The sequence below is a fragment of the Neovison vison genome, chromosome 1 (assembly GCF_020171115.1).
Source record: "Neovison vison isolate M4711 chromosome 1, ASM_NN_V1, whole genome shotgun sequence".
Taxonomy (NCBI): domain Eukaryota; kingdom Metazoa; phylum Chordata; class Mammalia; order Carnivora; family Mustelidae; genus Neogale; species Neogale vison.
In genome coordinates this window covers 297,768,988-297,787,845 of record NC_058091.1, presented here as the reverse complement: position 1 = coordinate 297,787,845, position 18,858 = coordinate 297,768,988, and the positions used below count along the sequence as shown (strand labels likewise).

At 34.7% G+C, this 18,858-nt stretch overlaps 1 protein-coding gene across 2 annotated transcripts in view; it reads right to left on the bottom strand.

Moving 5' to 3' along the window:
- Positions 1–1,316: 1,316 nt before the first annotated feature.
- Positions 1,317–18,858, bottom strand: part of LOC122895787 (cadherin-10) — a 175,889-nt gene continuing 158,347 nt past the window's right edge. For both annotated transcript variants that reach the window (XM_044233489.1, XM_044233494.1), the window contains exons 9-12: positions 16,565–16,686; positions 11,618–11,726; positions 4,989–5,240; positions 1,317–2,388 (exon numbers count right to left, since the gene is read on the bottom strand). In XM_044233489.1, the coding sequence (XP_044089424.1) occupies positions 1,898–2,388; positions 4,989–5,240; positions 11,618–11,726; positions 16,565–16,686 (974 nt within the window). In that variant the 3' untranslated portion in view covers positions 1,317–1,897. The remainder of the gene's footprint in view (positions 2,389–4,988; positions 5,241–11,617; positions 11,727–16,564; positions 16,687–18,858) is intronic.

Sequence of the window (18,858 nt, the reverse complement as noted above, 5' to 3'; positions counted from 1 at the left end):
TTCAACAGTCAGCCTTCTAGTTATATGAATGGGTTCTTGGAATATAAGAAGTCATACAAGTTAAGTTTTACTATGATTTGATTTGACAGCCCTTCTAATGTGACTAATTTTAACTAGACCACATGCCTTGTTTTTCTTTTATACCATGCAAACTAAAATGTCTGTAGTCAGAGAAATGTGTTCCTTTCACCCCGTAAGGTGGGGGGCAAAAACACATCATTCAAGAAGACTGAAATAAATAATTCTGCGTTAAGGATATGTCAATATTGTACTCTCCCTCCAAAAGCATAGCATTTTCATTAACTGGAAAGTACAAATCTTTGGTATTGTTTATGATATACTCAGCAGGGAATGTGACTTCCTAGCGCAGGCCCAACAGAGTGCTCCATTTATAAATAAATCATGTTTGGAGCTTGAGAAACAAGAGATCAGTTGGTGGCAGTTGGCCTCTGTGAATCTCAGGAACTCCAGTTAATTAACTACCAGTATTTTTTTTTCCCTCCTCTATTGAATCATTCATTGACAGAAAAACAGACTTAATTACAAATAAATATATAATGCGTTTTTGAAAACTTGACATAATCACATTGCTATATCTTAATGGCATATTCAGCATTATTACTGTCATTACTAGGCATTTTCAAAGTCACCATGGGAGGTAAGTATATTGTCCATTAAAGGATTATTTCAGTCTAAAATCTGTCTAAACTATTATTACCTATAACCCTCAGTAGCACAAATGTCATACAAAAATAAGAAAATGTTATATTTCAGTTATTATTTAAGTGAGTAGAAGAAAATGAAATTACTATATTGCTGATGTTTTGGGATAATTAGCATAAAGATGGCCATGTTTTAAATTGGCTTTCGGGATACATTTTAAGTGGTAGATATATGACTATTACTTTTACTAAGGCAATTATTTCACAAGTCAGAACATAACAAAAATTCACTGGAGAAACAGTTCTTCCTAGATTTTGTTAATTTGGCTAAAGGTCTTCATAGTAATTATAATGATTTTGTGTCCTCACCTGCATTCATTGTCATTTTGTACCAAGACAGTGAGCCACAAAGAAATGTTTTCTTCCTAGGGATGGGACAGCTGGGTGGCTCAATCAGTTAATCTGCCTTTGGCTCAGGTCATGATCCCAGGTTCCTGGGATTAAGTCCCACATCACTGAGGAACTTGCTTCTCTCTCTGTCTACTGTTCCCCCTGTTCATGCTGTCTTTCTCCCTCTCTCTCTCTGACAAATAAATAAATTTAAAAAAAAATTTTTTTTTCTTCCTAGGGAAAAAAATGAAGCTGGAGCCAAGGTAGTTGTAAAAACTTGTTTATTTTTTTTTAAAAATAAATACAAAAATATAAATATAAAACATTAGCAGATAGAATTTGATGAAATGAAATTGCACAAACGTTTGTATACCAGGTTGCAAATCACACCTACTAACACCACATGTACTTTTTTTTTTCTTTTTAATTTAATGTACAGAACAGGATATACCTTAAATTGTTTTTCTTCACCTTTTTAAAAGCTTCATTGGCAAGGGCAGGACGTGTATCTAACAGAAGCGGCTTGTTCGTGAGGTTGCTTAAGGGAGAACTATCCTGTTCGTGTTTCTGAAAAATTATCTTTTATTTCTAAGATGGACAACACTGAATTTCCATAGCTTTGGCTCTTGGAAGTGATTAAATAAAATTTCGTATATATTCCATGAGACATCCTACAGGAGAAAAAAAAATTAATGTAATTAATGAACAAATTAAAAAAGGAAATGGGAAAAAATTGTGCTGCGTGGCAGGAAAATTCTCCTGAATATCAAATATTGTGTAGTGGAGACGACGTCTGTCAAGTTACTTCCTCTTGCTTGCGTGGAGCAGACAATGCAGGTCCTCGGTTACGAGTCCTTGTCACTTTCCCCGCCACCGTACATCTCCGCCAGCTTGTTAAACCGAGGGCCCCACTCGCGGAGGTAATCGTAGTTTTGGTCTCCGTCCGTCGTGCCCGACTCCAGGGAGCTCAGAGACTCGGCCACCGAATCGTTTCCTTCGTAGGCGTAGGTGGCGAGCGAGTCGTAGGGGGGCGCCGTGGGGTCGAGGTCGTGCTCTTTGAGCCTTTCGTTAATGAAATCCCGGACGTCCGTGTTATCCGGCGCCGTGGGAGTCCTCCGAGGGATAAACAAGGTTTCCGGGATGATGTCTCGCCGCAGCTTCTTGTCCTCGATCGCCGCGGGGTTGCGCAGGGTGCCGATATCAAAGGCCTGCGTGTCCTCCTCTCCGCCGCCCTCGTCGTTATAGCTCACGATGTTGTCTCTGATGTCTTCTTTAGACAAGATCAGAGGCTCCTTTTTTCGCTGTCTTTTCAGGGCTGCAAACAGGACTACTATCACTTGAAAAGAAAAAAGAAAAAAAAAAAAAAAAGGAGATTCATTAGCGGGCCGTCTAAAACACTGCATAAATAACCAGCGGAAGTCCTGGGAAGGAATTGAGGTGATGGAGGTTTTCCGGGACAGGCGAGGATTTCAGGTTCATGTTGTCGCTTCCGTCGGTGCTGGTGGGGGAAAGGACAGAGGCAGCTGAGGGCTTAGCCAGGGTGGGTGGGGTATGCAAGCCGTGTTTCTAATGCATTTTTAAAGCCATCTGGGATAGTTCTCAAAGGCAGTGTGATATTTTGTCTATTTTTCTAAGAAGTGTTTGAAGTGAGTTCCTTATTGTACAGACATTATTTATACTTTGCATTGAATGCTGACATAAGGTGTTACATAAAAAATAGACACAAATTGAATTCGGCTTCAAGTAAAACAATGAAGGAGGACGAAAATATGCTCATATTTTGCACATCCTTGTATAATATTAAAAAGGCAACATGCTTCACAAAATGCAGTGTTGGTTTTGGTTAAATAGCTTTGCTGATGGATGTACACCACCGGTTTAGCCATCTCTGGGGTATTACATAGAAATATCTATCACACATGAGACCAAAAAGAAAGTTATCCAGTCACGTGATAGCAAAAAGTAAATTTCAATTTCTACATCGAATTACCTATAGAACGCATGTAGGAACTTAGCTAGATATATCTCAAACAACAGGAGATCTACAAATAGCAATGTATATCATTCAGAAAGGGCATCTCTTGGACGCCTGGGTGGCTCAGTGGGTTAAACCTCTGCCTTCTGCTCAGGTCATGATCTCAGGGTCCTGGGATCAAGCCCCCCATCAGGCTCTCTGCTCAGTGGGAAGCCTGCTTCCACCCACCCCCTGTCTGCCTTTCTGCCTACTTGTGATCTCTGTCTGTCAAATGAATAAATAATAGCTTTTAAAAAAGAAAAAGAAAGGTGTTTCCTTACTACTGATACCTAAGAAGGTATCACTAATAGCAACATAATGATTTTACTAATCATGATGATAATAGCATAAAAGACAGGAGAATGTTAAATTCTCTCTGGCTGTATTAATTTCCCACTCTCATTCACTATTTCCAAACATTTTGGACATGATCCTTGAAAAGAATAATTTTCAAGGAAACAGATCTGAATTCAATTAAATAAGAAAAGAGAGGGAAAATATTTTACAGGAATATGTATGATGAAATAGCTATATTTATTTAGTTTCTTTAGAAGAAACATTTAAAAGATATGGGATTTATTATTATTATGAACTGAATGTGTCCTTTCAAAATTCATGTTAAAGCCCAGATCCCCAAAGTGATGATATTTGGAAGTGGTGGGATGCTTAGGGGGTAATTAAGTTAAAGCATGGAGCTGTCATGAATTGGATTAGGTGGTTTTATGAAAAGAAACAGAGAGAGGATTGCTGTCTGTCCTATGGGGATACAGCATAGACAGCCACACCGAAACCAGGAAGTATGCCCCCACCAAATCTGGAATCTGCCAGTGCCTTGATTTTGAACTTTCCAGCCTCCAAAATTATGAGAAATACATTTCTGTGGTTAAAACCATCCAGTCTATGGTATGGTTATAGCGGACTGAACTAATAGAATTACATTAGTATGGGGAGGGCTCTTAGCTTTTTTCTTTTTTATTAACACAGGACAGTCAGACTACCTGCCTTCAAGCTTCTGTGAAAGGGCAAACAAGGGAAATTTTTAATGCAAAAAAAATTAATAATAATAAGGTTTTAATCAACTGGTAAGTATCCTTGACCTTCAAAGTGGTTAAAAAATAAATAGGCCACCCCTAAGACAGAAAAAAAATTGCATTTATTCTTCAAGTCTTTCAAAAAAATTTGCTTAAATTCATATATTCATGCACGCACATAAACTCATAATGTAAAGATTTTAAACCTTAGATTGTTTATTGTCAGCCAAACGATCTTACCCAGTAAAAAAATGTTCCAATAATAAGGTTAATGAAACTTACGAAGATTGGCTCCAAAACCCAAGTTCATTTTACTGCTTCTTAAAATGTCAGATACAATGTTTTTTGATTAGGGTCATAGGAATATACACAATAGTTTTAAGATAATGCAACTGGAGAATAAAGTTAATCTGATTTTCCATTCAAAAGCAGTTAAAAAGCAATTTGCTCCAGGTTATAAAATCAAGTATTATTGTTTCAGGGAAAGGTGAACCAGGTAAAGGGCTATTTTAACATGATTTCAGTGGAAAAGCTCCATCCAGCCATCATACCAGTAAAAAGCTGGAAATAAACTTTACATTTCCTAAAAAAACTAGCTATAAGGGACAGCGAAGTACCTGGCCTTGGTTGAGCTACTCAGAAATTGTGTAACCTTGAAAAAATGTTTTGGATAGCTCTAATTTTCAGTCACGTGATTTCTGAAAGAAAGGCAATAAATATCTGATCCGATAAACTATTTTAATATAAACAACATCCTATCATTCACGTAGGTCTCTCTTCGATGATGGAGTTAGTGGGGGAGGAGTTATTTTCATCACAGAATCTCTTCTCCACAAATACACTAACGCAAACAGTCCAGGAAATAATCGCGTTTTCCATGAGGTCGCTTACCCAGCAGAATAATGATACAGAGGAGAATGGCAATGAGGGCGCCGGTGCTGAGGCCAGCGGGGAGGAGCAGGGCTTCTGCGCTGCAGGACTGCATGTTGCCTTGGCTGTCGCAGGCGCACACGCGGATGGTCAGCGTGCCCGTGCTGCTCTGAATCGGGTAATCGTTGTCCGAGATCACCACAGGCAAGAGATACGTACTTATTTCGTGTCTATTGAATCCATTTTTTCTGGTTAAGATTCTGGCAGTATTATCTAAAATAAATTTTAACAGATTACAGATGGCTTGGGATCGTCAATTTCTCTCATGCTGATCCCCGTGGCTTGGTAGCCAAGTAAAGAGATGTTTATGTAAAATATAAAATGAAGATCGGTTTTCCTGTAACATGCCTACAATGCAACATTTTAAAATACCGATAAGATAAATTAGGTAATTTGAGGAGTCTCAGACTATGACTGTTTATTTAGTTGATTTCCAAGTTTTTGGCAGATAATGCTTTTAAGATGGTGAATTTTTATAAGTGAACATTTTATCAGGATAGCAAGGATAATGGCATACTGTTTTTCAGAGTTTTCAGAAAACACAAATAAGCATACCAAGAAAAATAATCATAGTGAGTGTTTTCTATTTATATATGCATATATGTATATACATACAAACACGCACACAGAATATACACATTAACCCAATACTCGTGAAGAAAAATATGAACGAATAAATTTTACGGGTAGTTGGGCTTTTAAAATCAACCACACACTCGAAATCCTTCAAGAGTCACAATATATGAACAATGGTGAACAAGTTTGCTTTTTTCTTTATTTCTTTTAAAGATTTTATTTATTATTTATTTATGTATTTTATTTATTTATTTATTATGTATTTGTTTATTTCAGACAGAGAGAAAGAGAGAGTCTGAACAGGGGAAGGGGCGCAAGGAAAGCGAGAGACAGACTCCCGGGCACACTCCACTCTGAGCACAGACCTGCTGCAGGGCTCGAGCCCATGACCCTGAGATCCTGACCTGAACCTAAATCAAGAGTGGGGTGTTCCACCAAGACACCCAGGCTCCCCAGCAAGTTATTTAATGTTTCTGAACTTTTGATTTCTACTCATTAAAACAAATACAATCGATAACCCATCTGGCGACCGATGCGGACTACTAGATAAATGCACAGGCAGATGTAAGGGTTTAAAAAGCCAAGCATCCTACTAACTAGTATATTGTTACAGATATTTTCTTTATCTGATAACATCTAGTATCCTTCAATGGAGGTTGTGCTTTTACTTTCTTTATTTTTTTGAGGTTGTATTTTAACAAAATGATTTCACCTAACCATCTATAATCAATATTTTTTTAAAAAATTAATATGTACACAGATGATAATTTCCTATTCTGTTTGTCCAAGGCACTTAGTCTTCTTTAGCCAATCCGGTAAGCCTGCTCAAAATGTTAATGCAGGGAAAGAAGGGAGTCAGCTAGTTGCTAAATCAAATATGACAGGGGAAAAAAAGGTGAAACTTTCTTGCAGGTAGAGTTGTTGAACATAAAGCAGTAATTTCCTAAATTATTAGTAAGAAGTCATTTCTACTATATCAGTTAACTATAAAGGCTAGGAAAGAGGATTACCAAAATATAAGACGTACATAAGCAAATTTAAAAAATAAATTTAATCCTGGCACTTTGCAAATTTGACTTATCTTCCAAAAAGTATTAGGGTATAATTCTTCTGTTCTCAAACCTACACTAAAATAAATATTTATATGCATATGGGCATATGTTTTTCCCATTTTCTTTTTTTAAGATTTTATTTAGATTTTAGTTAGCATACAATGTCATATTAATTTCAGGTGTAGAGTTTAGTAATTTATCACTTTTACACAACACCTGGTACCCATCATAAGTGGACTCCCTAATCCCCATCACCTACTACGGGACCTGTTCACCCACCCATCTCCCCTCTGATAACCATCAGTTTGTTCTCAACAGTTAAGAGTTTATTTCTTGGTTTGCCTCTCTCTCTATCTCTTTTTCCCTTTATACCTTTGTGTTGTTGTTTTTTTTTTAATTCCACAACTGAGTGAAATCATACCGTATCTGTCTTTCTCTGACTGACCTATTTAGCTTAGCATAATACTCTGAAGCTCCCCCCATGTCATATCAAATGGCCAAAATTTCATTCTTTTTTGGTGGAGATATATATATATATATATATATATATATGGCACTTCCTCTTTATCCATTCATCAGTTGATGGATACTAGGACTGTTCCCATAATTTGGCTATTGTAGATAATGCCGCTATAAACACTGGGGTGCATATATCCCTTTGAATTAGTACTTTTGTATTCTTTGGGTAAGTAACTAGTAGTGCAATTACTATACCACAGGGTGCTTCCATTTTTAACTTTCTGAGAACCTCCATACTGTTTTCCAGGGTGGGTGCCGCAGTTTGCATTCCCAACAACAGTGCAAGAGGGTTCTCCTTTCTCCACATCATTGTCAACACTTATTCATGATAACAACCCTCAACAAAGTAGGTTTAGAGGAACCATATCTCAATATCATGAAGGCCATACATGAAAAACTCACAACTAATATCATCCTCAATGGGGAAAAACTGAACTCTTTTCCTCCAAGGTCAAGAACAAGACAGGGATGTTACCTCTCATCACTGGTAATTATTAAATACTGGAAGTCCAAGCCTCAGCAATCAGACTACCAAAAGAAATAAAAGACATCAGAATCAGCCAGGAAGAAGTAAAGTTTGCACTGTTTCCAGATGGCATGATACTCCATAAGCAAACCTAAAGACCCCACCCAAAAACCACTAGAACTGATAATGGAATTTAGTGAAGTTGCAAGATACAAAATCAATGTAGAGAAATCTGTTGCACTTCTATATATCGATAATGAAAATTAAATTAAGGAATCAATTCTCAAAAACCAAAAGATACGTAGGAATAAACCAAGGGTTGAAAGATCTGTACTCTGAAAAGTATAAAACACTGATGAAAGAAACTGAAAATGACACAAGGAAGTGGAAAGACACTCCATGCTCATGGATTGGAAGGACAGATATTGTTAAAATGTCTATACTACCCAAAACAGTCTGCACATTTAATACAATCCCTACCAAAATACCACCAACATTTTTCCACAACTAGAACAAACAATTCTAAAATTTGTATGGAACCCCAAATAGCTAAAGCAAACTTGAAAAAGCAAAGCAAAGCTGGATGCAATAGTTCCAGACTTCAGCTTCTAGTACAAAGCTATAGTGATCCAAACAGTACTGGTATAAAAACAGACACATCGATCAACAGAACAGGATAGAAAACCCAGAAATGAACCTGTAGCTATATGGTCAACCAATGTGTAACAAAGTAGTAAAGCATATCCAAGGAGGAGAAGACAGTCTCTTCAACAAATGGTGTTGGAAAAACTGGACAACTACATGCAAAAGAATGGAAGTGGAGCACTTCCTCTTCTTCTTCTTTTTTTTTTTTTTTTAATGTCAAGCACCAAAATAAATTCCAAATGGACTAAATGTCGGGGACCGCCTCCGGCCAGGAAAATCCCTGCCATTACAAGATGGCGCTTGGCTCACTGCCAGCAAAATATGCTGCAAGTAAACAATGAACTTTCTGGTGAAGCTTGCCTAAAGGAAGACATAGTCATTGGCTGTTTCAAATTTAATCAGCATAGTAACAGGACTCTCATTGGCTCTCCCCATTGCTTGGCCCCTTATTGGTCACCTTGCTCCTGATTGGTCATGCAAACGTATATAAGTGTGTAGACTTGCGGAAATAAAGAGAGAGAAGATACATCTGAACCAGGGCTTCTTGTCGTCCTTGCGGGTCGAGGGCGACAACTAAAGACCTAAACGACCTAAATGTTAGTTAGACCTGAAACCATAAAAATCCTAGAGGAGAACACAGGCAGTAGCCTCTTTGACTTGGCCATAACAACTTCTTTCTAGATATTTCTCTGGAGACCAGGAAAACAAAACCAAGGATAAACTATTGGGACTTTGTCAAAATTAAAAGCTTCTGCACAGTGAAAAGAAACGGTCAACAAAACTAAAAAGCTTTCTAAGGAATGGGACAACATATTTGCAAATGACATATCTGATAAAGGGTTATCTAAAATATATAAAGAATTTACAAAACTCAACAGCCAAGAAACAAATAACCCCACAAAATAGAAACAAAAACAAAAACCCAACTAAACCAATTAAAAAGTGGGCAGAAGATATGAATAGATATTTTCCCAAAGAAAACATACAGATGGCCCGCAGAGACATGAAAAGGTGCTCAATATCACTGATCATCAGGAAAATACAAATCAAAACTATAATGAGACATCACCTCACACCTGTCAGAATGACTAAAATCAACAACAGAAGAAACAACAGATGTTGGCATATCGGTATATTTAGAATCTTCTTGTCTTATTCTTTTTTAACTTTTCAAAAGGTTCTAAATCTTATTTTTGCCTACAATACTTTTAATACATTGAAGAATAAAGTGAAGTTTTACCCTAAACTAACCATCCTATTCAAATCATTTTATTAAACATTCAGAAGGTCATCATACAGTTATGCTTTTGACCTATAAGCTAGGGAAGAGGAATTTTAAGAATCAAAAGCTCCAAGTGTGGTATCACAGAAACAGGGAATTAATTTTTATTTATTTTTATTTTTTTAAATAATTTATTTATTTATTTGAGAGAGAGACAGTGAGAGAGAACATGAGTGAGGAGAAGGTCAGAGGGAGAAGCAGACTCCCCATGGAGCTTGGAGCCCGATGTGGGACTCGATCCTGGGACTCCAGGATCATGATCTGAGCCAAAGGCAGTCGTCCAACCAACTGAGCCACCCAGGCGTCCGGGAATTAATTTTTAAAAATGATAACATAAAATTAAAGTTTTCTAATATGAACATTTAGACAAATAAAAGGGCATTTTCTTAAGAAGAGCCATAAGGTGATGTCTGTATCATTGGAATTTCTTTCAAAATGCACTCAAAAAAAAAAAAAAAAAACAGTGAGTTTATGCACTTTGGAATAGTGAGTTATGCAATAGTGAGTTCATTCCATCTGACTTTAGTGGTATTCTATATAATGACATGTTCAAATATATACTCATAGGGCTTTGATTCTTGTTTTGAGTAATTTATGTAAGATCAGGAACTCTTCTGAATATAGAAAGATGGCCCTACTTGTTAAAAATAAATTAGGATTCGTCTTACGGTGCTTACCTACTAACTGTGAGATGCTGTGATAAGGTAACACTATTTCAAGTCTCTATTACTTTTTAAAATTGAGGATGGCTTGTTGGGATCCATGACTCAGTTCAACAGAAACTTAAAACAAATTAAAATGCACTTAGAAAGAGATATAATATTGTCAAATTAGTACCAGGGATGTCTAATCTAAGTTCTATATTTAGGATGCCAGATTGAGCAAATAAAATGATGGGTGCTGTTTTGCTGATATTCAAATGGAGCTGGACATTTTGTATCTTATCTGCCAACTCTATGACAATTTTTCACATCGCAATTATTTTAGATGTTCAGAGGAACATCAGATGTTCAGATGGAAAAGATGTTCAGATGGAAAAGAGACATTTCAGAAACTACTGAATTAACTACTGATTTAATAAACAGATGTTACCAGTGGATGCCCTCTTTTCAGCTGAATTGTGTAGTTTCTGCCATATCAAATACCTCAAACAATAACTGGGTTAATGGAAAACTATCCATTATCTTACACTTCTTTCTGATACTCTGAAATCCACCAAGAGGTGATAGAGCAATCTGGTTCTGCCAGTGGATATATATTGTTACGGAGGTGTTATAAATATGCCAGTGTAGTTATTAAATGTATTTTAAGAATAACTGTATCTACCATCTAAGATAAGTATGCCTTTTTAAAGAAAGATTAGCTGATATAATTAGTTTAACATAAATTTATTAAGGGGAAACTGGCTCTAACTATATACTTTTGTTTAGACTAGAATAATTACCATGTATATTTTTCAAAGAATAAAGCTGCTCAGCTTTTTAAAAATAGTTACCATTTTCATATTTTTTCCTCTAAAATATGTTTTTGTCCTCTTGGGGAATATAAGAAATATAAACAGTACATTTTAATCACAGAGACATTATAAAATTTATATATTTCACAGAAGAATAGTGTATCTTACCTTTGCAACTGCTTTTGTAGTAAAATCCCTCACAGACCAATATGGATACTTCTTTTCACTCATATTCCATGCCTTTTTGGCTTTGTGAATATGTTACCGCTAAATCTCATTGAAATTTGCACAAGGATCTCACTGAATCATTCATTTCTCTACCCCATGTGTCTGATTATTTCCAGCCTTTCTAATGCTTTCAAGATTCAAACTTTTGACTAGGACTCATATTGAACCTTCTTTCACATCTTTATTGTTTTGAAATTTAAGAGAATGAATATGGTCAAGAAAGAAATTAATATCTCATTAGATGTCTGATGAAAACAACATTTTGTAACATAGATCAGTACATTAATACATAAAATGATTGTTACTTTGGAGGAAAGGTCTTGCTAACGTCATCTGAAATCATAATGATGATGTTCTAAAATTTACCTTCATTATCCTGTACTGTGAAGTTTGGATTGACAGCAGCTAAACTGAAGAAAAATTTCTGTCCACCTAAAGGGTCATCTTTGTCTACTGCACTTATAGTCTGTATTAGCTGCAGAAAAAAGAAAAATGCATATTTATCAAACATCTATGGTTATAATCTGCTTTACAATATGTAATTTTTTAACATTTACTTTTGTCTAAATTTCAAGGCAGTTGATTTTCTTCCTTGTGCATGAATCTTTATTTTATTCCATCTTTTTAATTATTACTTTGACTTTTAAAAAGTCTCTATCTCTCTCTCTCCCTTCTTCTCTGGTTTTTTCTGTCTCTATTTCCCTCTCCCTCCTTCTCAATTTCTCCCAAATATCACCCATTTCTTCAAAATAATAAATGGCAATATTATATTCTTTGCAGTCTTATTAACTTAGATATAGTATTTGACGTGAGTAGGTTATTACATATGTATTTAAACAATGATCTGTAGAAGTTTATCTAATGGAGGAAAAATTTAGAAACCTATTGTGATTATGGCTTTTCTCCTTATCAAAAGTGAAAACTATTAAAAGAATGTATAGATTTTATAGATAATATCATGCAAAACTTTTTAAAGGAAAGACTTAAAGATTATGATCTACTTTAATAGTAACGGTTCACTTTATTCGCATTGTCAATAAAATTACATTTTTTAATTCTATATATGTATAACATGCAAAATGGTTATTTTATAATCATCTCTGATTTATTTTAGGATAAGATACAATATAAGGAGCTATCTGGTAACAAAGCATAAAATGTAACACCTTTTACTATAGTTAGATCACTTTGAACATGTATGATTAATATTATATAAATATATATGTACCATATGACTATGTACTTTTTTGTATATATATAGAATTTGTCCTTAACTTATATGTATACCAACATTTTATATAATTTTTTGCATATCTTAATTTTGCAAAAGAACGTCAGAAGTTGCTAAATTTGTATACCATATATAAATGGTGAAATTTATGCTTAACTGAAAAGAATGTGCTTAACCACATTGACTTATTTAACAGGGTGTCAATACTTGATGAAAATATTTGTTGCTGATGTTTTGTTGCTGTAAAAAGAGATTTCAAGTTTAAAATATTATATAATTGTAAAAAATAAAGAATTATTTAACCTTTCTATATTCAATTAAATTTTCTTTTAAATTATCTTATAAAAATAAAAATGTGATAAATTTTAGCTGTTGCCTATTTAATTACAACTCTAGCCACTGATTTCAAAATAATACAAGAAATATAATTAGATCAAACAAAGATAAATGTTTAAGAATAAGCAGCCCAAAAAATCATTGAAACTTTGAGTAATTTTAAAATAGATTTTAAAATGTAACATGAAGTTTTAATGGTAATTTAAGATTAAGTAGAAAGCAAGGTTTTATTGCTAATTGCTTACCTATCCAATATAAGACCAAAAATGGTACATATGTGTAGATATGTGAAGGAATTAAAGAGAAAAATGTATAAAAAGTATTAGTTAATACCCTTTAAGAGGTTTCAATTCGGTTACAAAATCACTCTTGATTGACTTGTTGTCAAGCAGTCTAAAAGATTTTATTTTTAGTGATTTAAGAATAAGCTGAAGGGAAAAAATGACATAAATGAAACAACATCAAGTAAGGTAGTAGACTTAATAAAATTTCTATGTTTATATATATATCATTAAGATTAATATTTTAGCACATATATAGATACAAAATGATAGAAATTTAAAAGTAGAGCTAACGGTCTTTTAAAACAAAAAAAATAATGTCTCATAATAAATATGCATTTTCAACTGTGATTAAAAATTACAATTTCAGAAAATAAAAAATAAATAAAAAAAAATACCAAAACACACACACACACACACACACACAAAATTACAATTTCAGTTTATATTTATAAACCAAAATAATACATTTCAGAGAACAAAATGGCCATATCTGTACATATATCTGTAAGAAGTTATAATGGTTTACAAAAATTCTTAATTAATATGTTATTTGAATAAAAGACGATAGCATTTTGGTTTCAAAATTAGTAATTCACTGATATATTTTCTTAAATGTTATTAAGGAACTAGCCCCTGAGTTGTTCAAGGATCAAATATATTTTGTTTTGGCGTATATTTGTTTATTTGTTTCCATATATGTACCATATATACATGGGTATAACATATACATAGGCATATGTACATATATGTGTATGTGTATACATGTAAGTATGTGCTAAAAGAGAATTCAGAAATTGGCAACATGAAGGAGATAAATCCACCTGGTCTTTCTAGAGAGACACTTGCAATTTATTCCTCCTGGAGTCAAGTTCATTTTAACTCTTTTCCAATATAATAGGTTGCCACAATTATGGGGGAAAAGCAAAAGCACTGGTGAAGTCCAGTATTCATTTTGAGCACATGAAGAATAGACACAGATAAATCATTTATATTTAATCTCCTTAGCTCTTATATAAATGGTTTGCATTTTTACTGGGCTATTCTAAAATAATCTCAAATAAACTCGAGGGTTTTTTCAGTGATCATACCATAATGGAGTGTGGGATGATGACCGGATTTTAAGATATTTAAGTAAGAAAACTGGTCCCTACGTTTTAATGTTTCAGCTTTTTCAGTGGAAAGAGTACCAGTTGGGGAAGTAACTCAACATTGTTCCATGGAAATATGTAATAGGATATTTGGGGTCTGACAAAGGCCTAGAGCTTAGATACAATCTGTGGGTAATTGTAGGCAGAGTCCTCCCTGGGGAGTCTCTGCAAAACTGGGAGACTGAAATGCTCTTTCTTCCCATAAAGATTAAAAATTATTGAAATATATTGACTGAAGGCGTAAAACTTACTGACTGAAGGAGTGAGACATGCGTGAGGGAAAATGAAAAAAAAAAGGAAACAGCTAGTCTTCTCGCCTCTCCTTTCCCAAGATGCTCTTTCTGACGTGGATAAGACAGGGAGTGAGGTAGCCTGGTTCAGGCGCAAGAGGGGACTGGGAATTTACATCAGCTTTAAGTTGCATCTTTTCCAAAGGGGAAAGTCTCCTACCCTTAGAGCAGAGAATAGACAGAAAAGGAAGAGGGAATGGCAACTGTATCTGTCTTCTCATTTTGTCCACACACCAAACAGAGCGAATCATTTCCTATGCTGTCCTTCAAAGTGCCACTTTAATAAAACAGTACTTAATTCAGAGGAGATTGGGTGGGTTGAAATACTCTATAAATAACTAAAGTACACCCGCGAGTTCTAACAAGCTACAACATCCCTAGAAGGAGGGGAGACAGATTAACGTAAAATTCAAGGAAGGTTTGGTGAAGGACTTTTCCAAATAACCCCCTTGGTTTTGCCGGCTAGGCTGTTGCAACCTAGAATTCCGTCGCTGAGTACATAATGGTTTAGTAAAAGGAAACATTCATCAGCCAGGAGACCAAAATGACATTGAACAAACTGATCTTATTAAAAATAACTACTATGGGAAGCTATAGCACATTCAGCCGATTAGACAAAAATTACTAATCATGTTATTCTTATCAAGTTTGTCCAAATAGGCTACTTTTTAAATTAAAATTGTCTTGGATTTTATTGTTTTCCTGCAATATGCCAACTGGTTTCTAAAATCCCCAAATTATAAAGTTACTGAACCAGATTTAGTTTTTATTTTTTAAAGACGCATAAGAGAAAAAAAAAAAAACCCACAATCCCTTATTTTGTATATTTTGAATACATTTGGAAATCAGTATTTTAAATGACTCAAATGCTCTGAAAAGATATCTCTTGAAAATCAAATGGAATAACCATAGAGGGAGCAATGCATGCGGCAGTTGTAAAGTGGGTAATTTATCTCTTAGAGAAAAGGCTTCAACTTATATCATGCTGAGCCTTCCAAGCAGACTACTATTTGGGGATGGTATTTCCAGGGCAAACACTGTTTCATTACGAAGTAGGTCGGAAGTAGCTTTGTCATTTAAATATTCCAAATTAAACATTTCCATAATATTTTCAATAAAAAAAAATGAATCCAATTGCAGCAATTTCACCATTTCAAACAATAGACAGGCTATTGAATTCCTGTTAGAATCTTCAGAAGGAAGAATTCGTGTTATCCCACAACGTAATTTGCATAAAAATGTAACAATGACATTGATGTTTATAGGGAGCATCAAATGATGTCAAAACACAATGTAGTTTTGTGATGGCTCCTCTTTCTTTAATAAAACACATTTGATTCCCAATTATTATTTATAACATGCAGCTTCCTTCTGTGAAGATAGCACTCAAACCAATTAAGAGCATTTCTCTTCAGCCATACACTGGAGCTTTTCAAACAACAAAATGAGTCCACTGAGGAAAAGACTTAAAGAGTTATAAACAAAGCTGATGTAGGAAGAATGTTCTAAAGGAGGAAAACTAAGTCATTAAGCACTCTAAGTGTTGCTATAATGATGAAGTACAAGTATAAATTTAAGGAGTGAATCCTGCAGCCCTGCTTTGAAATCATTTGCATACATTGGAATATTGATGCACTGTTTTGCTGATCCCATGTGTCTGTGTTCTCCTAACTTCCATCTCCCATCTCTTCTAGCGGTTATCAGTATTTACCTAGAGAAATAGCAGAGGGGTTTTTTCCCCTGGTTTTGTTTGTGAAAATTTACAAAGTGAAAGTTATTTCTTCCTACATCTTGATTTTTGTGGCAACAATGATATACTTTCATTTGAACTTCACGAAAGAAATGTGAAACAAGCTATAGGGTCATTTGGAACTCTAAAAATATCAGCCTTTTTTTTTTTAATATTACTGGGACTTATATGAGCATTTCTATCTCTGTTTACTCATTCTTCTTACGATTGGGAATGGAAAACATTTAATAAGCCATTAAAATCTTCTGAAGCTTTTGGTCGTATGGATGCTCACCTGCCCTGGTCTTGCATTTTCACAAACAAAAGTGTCATAGAACACAGCAAATTGTGGGGCGTTGTCGTTAACGTCCAAAATTCTCACAAAAACAGCCACGCGAGTCATCTCTTTGGGATTGTCTAGAAAAGGGAAAAGAAAAATTTGTTTAGGAAGACACATGTGTGCACCAGGTTTAATTTATATAAGTATCTTGTGGATACTAAGTGCTCACATAAAAATAAGCATTGTGTTCATTCTGCCAACATAATGAGCAAATACAATAAAGAAAATTACTACAGAGCCTAATTAAGTAGTCGTAAATTCAGTTATTATTGGCCTCAAGAGAACTAGTATTATTTTGGAAAATCTTTTAAAAAGCACAATCCAGTGTAACTGAGTTCATTTTGTATTTGTGGCATTACAGTCCAAATATGTAAAATAGGAACAAGTATTTATTAAATATTTCTCATGCAGTATTATGTTAAGCTTTACTGAGTTTTTGGGTGAATAAATAATTTTAAATAAACTGTAACTCGCCCATGCTCATTAGCTCCTAAGTGGGAGTTGTTATATTACAACTTAACCTCCTGACGACTTTAATCACGAAAATGTGGTCTAATGGCTACTCTGAACTCCCCTTTTGGAAATTTTAATATATAGCTACTAATTTTACAAGTTTGGTGGAAATTCACAGGAAAATATAAGCACTTGAATGTTTCATTAATTGTTACCTGTACCGCTTCAATAATCCAGGCTCAATTTTGTATAACAAAATTAGCTCAATAGTGACATACAGTATAATAATCATGATTTTTTGTTACAAATATTGAAATCAAAAGCATCCATGTGTTCACATAAAAATATGTATTAAAATTGTCTTGATTTGTAAATGGAATTTTAAAATATGAATGTCTATTTAGCTTAGCCTTGGGTTACACCCTCATATTAGTCAGAATTTTATAATCTCCACAAAAGGGCTTTTCTAGGCACTAGTATTGGTATCTGAGAGTGTCCTGACATCGTAAATTCAGGTTATATTTATCAGCTTTTGTGATATCCGAAGCTTAGTCTTTGGGTGCAGTTCAGCTTCTGTGTGGACTTCAGCAAAGTCAAACTGAAGATCAACGGAAAAGGAGAAAGGAGGTAAGTAGCTAAAAGCAAAGCAAAACAAAACAAATAACAAATGAGTGAGGGACAATAGCAATCTTATTAAACAGCCTCTACTAACATGGGTTAGGGATCATACTATTTACCTTTGTGAAATGTATCTGACTTGCTAATTTTATCTATAGAGTTTTCATATACAAGGGTAAGAAAGTATTGTCTTGTACAGATAGGGAGGTTATTACCATGCAAAATAATTTATTTCTCCTCCTTTCTCTCCATGTAATTACACTGTTAGTAAAATAATGAAGTCAGCACTTTTAAAAATAATGTGGAAGAACTGATTACTCAGCAGGGACGTTTACAAGGTTGAGTCGTTATGAAGGAAGGCAGACAGAATTCTAAATCCATGTGAAGTGTCTTTATCTGCCTTCTTTTTTTTAAGAGAAACTTGAAGAGAAAGGCATCCTCTAACACTCCTTTCCAGTCTTATCACTCACATATATTCCATTCTTAGGTTCTGATTTCCCATTTGCTAATGTAGTGCCTATTGTTTACTTCTTAGCACATCAGGTGGCTGGAGATTCCAGACCCTGGTGTAGAACAGAATTGCCTGAAATCCCAGATTCACCACTCACTCATTGTGTGTCTCCGGTCAATTTACTTCATCTCTCAAATGCCTCAATTTACCCAGTTAGAAACTAAAATGGAACTTCTAATCTATGGGGTTATTTGAGAAATTAAGTCAATTAATGCATGAAAACTATCAAACGCTGTTATCAAGGTATTAGTTCCTTGGTAAACACTCAATATATGTCAACTATTAAAATCATCTTTATTATCACTGTGATACCTCTTTCATCTTACATTGCTTGAGAGTTTACGTTGTGTTGGTTCACACAAAGCACTCACACAATAAAAAAATACGTTAACTAGTTTCCCTACAGTTCATACATTTGGGGAGCAGTGGAGAAAGGAGAGAAAAAAGGAAAAGAAGAAAAATTCTATTCCATTCTTTCTCTAACCCACCTAGTCCTAAACCATTTGCAAATAGCCAGAGCTCACCTACAAATGAATTTACAACCTACTAGAGCTATGACGTTGCTATGGGTATGAGTAGGAAGGTATGATTCTTCTGTATTTTCTAGCAGGTGGTTTTTCACCTAATAGAGTTGGTGAACACAAGCAAAATATTTTCTTTCCATTGT